The sequence below is a fragment of the Neoarius graeffei genome, chromosome 20 (assembly GCF_027579695.1).
Source record: "Neoarius graeffei isolate fNeoGra1 chromosome 20, fNeoGra1.pri, whole genome shotgun sequence".
In the NCBI taxonomy this organism is placed as follows: domain Eukaryota; kingdom Metazoa; phylum Chordata; class Actinopteri; order Siluriformes; family Ariidae; genus Neoarius; species Neoarius graeffei.
Genome location: NC_083588.1, coordinates 7,329,476 through 7,335,143, shown reverse-complemented (window position 1 = coordinate 7,335,143; position 5,668 = coordinate 7,329,476). Strand labels below are relative to the sequence as shown.

Genomic DNA, 5,668 nt, shown 5'->3' with positions numbered 1-5,668 from the left:
ATATTGCTCCACTATTTGTCGGCGCAGAATTAGGGGGATTGGTGATCCTCTTCCCATCTTTACTTCTGAGAGCCGCTGCCACTCCAAGATGCTCTTTTTATACCCAGTCATGTTAATGACCTATTGCCAATTGACCTAATGAGTTGCAATTTGGTCCTCCAGCTGTTCCTTTTTTGTACCTTTAACTTTTCCAGCCTCTTATTGCCCCTGTCCCAACTTTTTTGAGATGTGTTGCTGTCATGAAATTTCAAATGAGCCAATATTTGGCATGAAATTTCAAAATGTCTCACTTTTGACATTTGATATATTGTCTATATTCTATTTTGAATACAATATCAGTTTTTGAGATTTGTAAATTTTTGCATTCCGTTTTTATTTACAATTTGTACTTTGTCCCAACTTTTTTGGAATCGGGGTTGTACTTCTTCTGCTTCAACACACACCATGATCTCTACATCCCTCCTGCTACTGGCAGCCGTACACTGTAAGTGTTTTTACATTTGATATTTAATACAGATTTATTTTTACTGGCAGCGTTTTGCTTTTCCAATATTAAAATATCTTTTCATTCCCAGGTGTTCACTGTGTTGAGCTGATCCAGACCGGATCCACAGTATTAACCCCTGGTCAGTCACTGACTCTGACCTGTAAAGTGTCTGGATATTCATTAAAGGTGGGGTACGAGATTTTGGAATAACGGTTCCCGCAAGCCATATTTTGAAAAGAAACAAGCCCGCCCTCGCCATGCTCCCACCCCCGCGTCTCGTTAAGTTAAGGCCTCTGCATGCTCTTGCGACAAGGCTTTCGCAGATAGCTTTTCGCAGACAGTTGTAATTTATCGTTGAGCGGGGAGTATAGATGTGTATAGGCGTGCCCGATGTTATTCACCGGCACAACGCAAGGGGGCGCGAAGTCCCTAGGAGTAGTTGGTGGGTGTGGTTAGTGGAGTGTTTATCCTCCGGTTACTTATAATGACTAGAACTTTTTTTTTTTATAATGACTAGAACTGGAGTCGTATAGATGTACGTACTTCCTCAATGAACCGCTCTTCATGCTGCTCCATCTTCGCTCGTGTTTTTAAAAATGCCGGTCGTGAAAACAAACCAAACCGGGAAAGTAGGGAAGCGGAAGTGCATGTACAGTAGATGTAGAGTGGACCAATCAGAGCCCTCTTGTCTGCGACGCTGTCTGCGAGGCTTCTGCGGTGGTCACAATTTTTGGGAGGTGCGCGCAGAGCGTCTGCGAAGGTGGGGGGGCTACGCAGACACTGTCTGCGACGCTATCTGCGAGGACTGGGTTGTCAGCATAAATTGGCCTTTAGAGTGTAGAGAGCTTGGAAAAATAGCTCAAACTTTCTCATTTAAACTGTGTTTTCAGCCCCAATTTTCACTCCACACACAGAATTTTCTCAAAAGTAGTAGCCACACTTGTCCTGATTCACACAATGTGTCTACCTACACAATAGAATTTACCAGTTTTTGAATGAGAAGCCTGAAAGTGAGGAGAGGACAGGCGCTCAGCCCATAGACTTCCATTATAAACTTGGCAGAAAAGTCACTCGTTTTTAACTCGCTCTAGTGACCTCATTTTTTATACTACAGACAAAAAAAATTACATCACTGTTTTCAGGAGAGCCTTGTGGCGCTTACTGTAAAAGAATTTTGTGAATATCTCCTTCCGTTTTCGTGTAAATCCCCGTTGTTTGGAGGGACCTTTTTCTGTGCATTTCTTTCTCTCCCTGCTCAGCGCGCGGGTGGGAGGAGGGGCTGCTCGCTCTCTCTCACACACACACGCACAGAAGGGCCGGGCTGCTTGCGGGCTTCAGTCTGATTGACGTGTCAGTATCCAATCATTTTGAGGTGGTACCTCAATATGATTGGATGGCGTTTTTCCTTTATTTTACACTGTAGACTGGATTAAAATATTTCGTTTTTGGGTCAAACCTTCTATTGTACTGTTTGCAACATGGGTGTGAGGAGCTTTTCAAGCAATATGGTAAAAAATACTCCTGAAAAAAATCTCATACCCCACCTTTAACTGATAGCAGCTACGCTACACACTGGATCCGACAACCTGCAGGACAAACTCTGGAGTGGATCGGATGGGTAGGTTATGATGGGAGCACTGGCTCCAGTGAAAAGCTGAAAAGCAGGTTTCAGGTTTCCAGAGACACGTCCAGCAGCACAGTAACATTAACAGGGCAGAACATGCAGACTGAAGACACAGCTGTGTATTACTGCGCTCGTGAACCACAGTGAGACAAATCAACAACATCCCTGTACAAAAACACCTCATACAGTGTACAGTAGAACAGAATGTCCACAAGATACAAAACTTATCGATCCTGTTTCATTGATCACTTAATATTTGATTGAAAATCATAGTGTTTGATAAAGAGGCTTCTGTTCCATTAAAAGCCACACATTCTCCATCAGATGAATCTCCTCCCCATGTTTTAAATAAAGGGCACTTTCACACCAAAGGTTGCCTTTTTCAAGTTTAGCTTCTAGGGTCATAAAAGTAAACTAAATGTGACATAATGTATCACTTTTGTTCACTGTTTTTTTCTGAGGGTCGGAAAGAAGCTACACAGTCAGTGGTTCTTCCATCCTATCATTATTGTGGAAATATTAGCCATTTTTAACATGTTTTTGACAGAATCTGCAGTCCCAAATTAAATTTTAAAATATTGCATTGAGTATTAAATAATTTCTGTCCCATGCATGGCTGAGCATGCTGCTTCCTTATATAGGGGGTGAGTCAAGAAATGTCCATTCCAAATTTCATGAAAATCGGTAAATTCGTTTGGCCGCTATGGTGATTTAACTGAATCATGGCATTCCATGTTAAAACAAATAAAGTGATTGTCCTTTCCTGAACAACATGAGTAACTGATAATGTGTTGTGCATTATCAGTCTAGAATAACATTTAAGAAATTGTTTTTCATCACTGTTTTCACCTCATTTTCAATTTGAACTGTTATTAAGCAGGTAGTGAGTTTTTCAGCTATTCGAAATCCTGATGTAGAATCTGCGTTAAAAATCTGTCCTCTCCAGAACTTAGGATAATCTGTAAAACTTACCTCAGTTTTATGGAGAAATATTCTTACTGGATTAATTAGGGCCCACCGTGTGGGACCCAGATGGGAGAAACCTGGGTTGCCCAAGTAGGTTTTAACTAGGGCCCATATGAAACCCACTTTTAGCCCAACTGGGCTTGCCCACATGGGGCCACCACATAACCCTTGGCCAAAACTGACTGGAGCCCAGCTGGGCAGCCCACATTCAACCCATGTGGGACCCACATGGGTGTGTTGGCAGGGAACAATATAAAACCAATGAGAAACTATCGCATTCAAATGCATGGTTGAGATACATACATAAAAATGTTGTTAAAGGGGATGTCCTCTCCAGAACAAGGGGGTGTCCTCTCTTCAATTATGGCCATTGGAAAATAAGTAGGCATAGATTTGGTGTTGTTGTGTTTCACTGTTATGTGTTGTTCATTGTTATTTGATAAAAAGTTAAGTTTTTGTAGCATTAGGCCTTCTTGACAGGTTTTTCTACTGATGTGTAGGAAAGCGAGAATAGACAGATGAGGAACTTCTGAGATTGAACTAGGTGGCAATTTGAGAAAGAACTTTCACCTCAAAGTTACCATCTGGGAACTAGTACTAGTACAAAGAAAGACCTGTCGGTCAGACAAGTCAAATAATTTGGATGTAAATGTGCCCAGGTTACAATATTGGTTAATTTTCTGAGAAAATTAAGCGTTAAAGAAAAATGTCCTCTCCTGAACAAATGCCCAAGACTCCCAACACTATTAATTCTCTCTCACTGACTAGATGTTAAATGTTTGCTCTCATCAAATGCATAGTTTAACATATGAAATTTGTGGCTCCAGGTGTTTTGGATGTAAATTGCTAACTTATATGTTAAGTACTTTTAGGATAATAAGGATAAATAAACCTTCATTATTGTAAAGGTCCAAGAAATAATATAATGGTCCAAGAAACTGTGCAAAAGGTTCTTTTTTCAATCAGAAAACATATTCAAAATTGTTGCCATAGTTTTCCTGAGTAATTTTTCATTTGAAAAGTGATGTTAAACATTCTGTCCTCTCCTGAACAGAAATATGGATTTTGTGACCTGATTTGATTTGCGCGGTGACCGGAAAGTAGATACAGTATGAAGTTGAAATTTTCTAGTCACCTACCAGATTGGTGTATCTTTCTAAAAAGGCATTTTAGCTGATTTCCTGGACCTATTTCTCATTTCTAGCTCTATTGATATGTGAAGTGACTCCTAAAATAGACTGAAAAAATTCACCAAAAACTAGATTTTCCAAAATATGTCCACCATTGATGGATATTTTGGTGTCTCTTTGTTCCATTAACATCTCTGCAATAATTAGGTGGAATGTAGGGGACCCAATCCACCAATTAGGCTTAAATCTGAATGATAATGTAAAAAAATCCAAATTTGTGAATTTTACCTTCCTGCTATGTTAAAACTAATAAATTTTGGAATTTGAAATGACTTGTAGCCTTGATACTTGAGATACATGTTACCCAATATGTATTCTATGGAATTCAGGATGGATTTTTGCATTACATTGAAGTTCATTTTCAACTGTTTTTGGGACTTTTAAGGCAACCTTTGGTGTGAAAGGGCCCTAAATTTCACTGGAAGGAAGTTTTAATAGTTTGTGTCATTTACAACACACAACCAGGAGTTTTAATCAAAGAACTGCATTAAAATGATATTCTTTCAAGATTAGTCACACTGAACCTTTTATTCATTTCTTCATTTTACAGAATATTTCATGAACACTGAAAATAAAAGTGTTTCTGCACCTACAGAGGGCAGTATCTCACTTCTCCTGAGGTTAAACTCATGAAACTTGCTTTTTTTTTTTCCTGAAATAACAAAAGACACAAGTATTATCTCTCAGAATTAGGAGCAGAGACATCGTCTAAATAACAGTTACACATTCAACACATCAATTCAGACACCTTCAACATGTATATTATAAACACTGATATAGACAGTGACTAAAAATATTGATTCATTCTATGAAATATGTTCATTAATAATGAGCAACCATCTCTAAAGTGAAGGAAATTACTAAATTACAAGAACTTTGAAGGTCACTTGCATGTTCACCAATTATGAAAAACAACCACTAAACTGAACTGTAAAATGCAGGGGCGCAGATAGGATTTTTGAACTGGGGAGGACTGAGCTGTCAGCAAATGATTCCATTTTGTGTGTAATGTATATGTGTGTGTATATATATATATATATATATATATATATATACAGGGTGCGATTTGTCAAAAAAACAGAGGGGGGGATGTTTTTTTTTTTTTAATCATGAAACGTCACAAAATTAAGGTAACAATAGGCTAACAGCTCAATAACATCCGATGATATCAAATGAATAACACTAAATGAAAACGAACACTAAACCAGAGATAGTAAATTCATCTTCCTATCTCTCTGACTAAATACACGAACACTAAAGGCCAATTTATGCTGACAACCCAGTCCTCGCAGATAGCGTCGCAGACAGTGTCTGCGTAGCCCCCCCACCTTCGCAGACGCTCTGCGCGCACCTCCCAAAAATTGTGACCACCGCAGAAGCCTCGCAGACAGCGCCGCAGAA

General features: G+C 39.2%; 1 gene segment (V, D, J or C); it reads left to right on the top strand.

The window, feature by feature from the left end:
* Positions 1 to 444: 444 nt before the first annotated feature.
* On the top strand, positions 445 to 2,243 carry LOC132868322 (immunoglobulin heavy variable 1-3-like; the record flags this gene model as incomplete). The annotated part of the segment is given in 3 exon segments: positions 445 to 484; positions 576 to 678; positions 2,045 to 2,243. Coding segments are annotated over 3 exon segments (342 nt in total), but the record flags the coding sequence as incomplete, so codon positions are not given.
* Between the last annotated feature and the right edge of the window lie 3,425 nt (positions 2,244 to 5,668).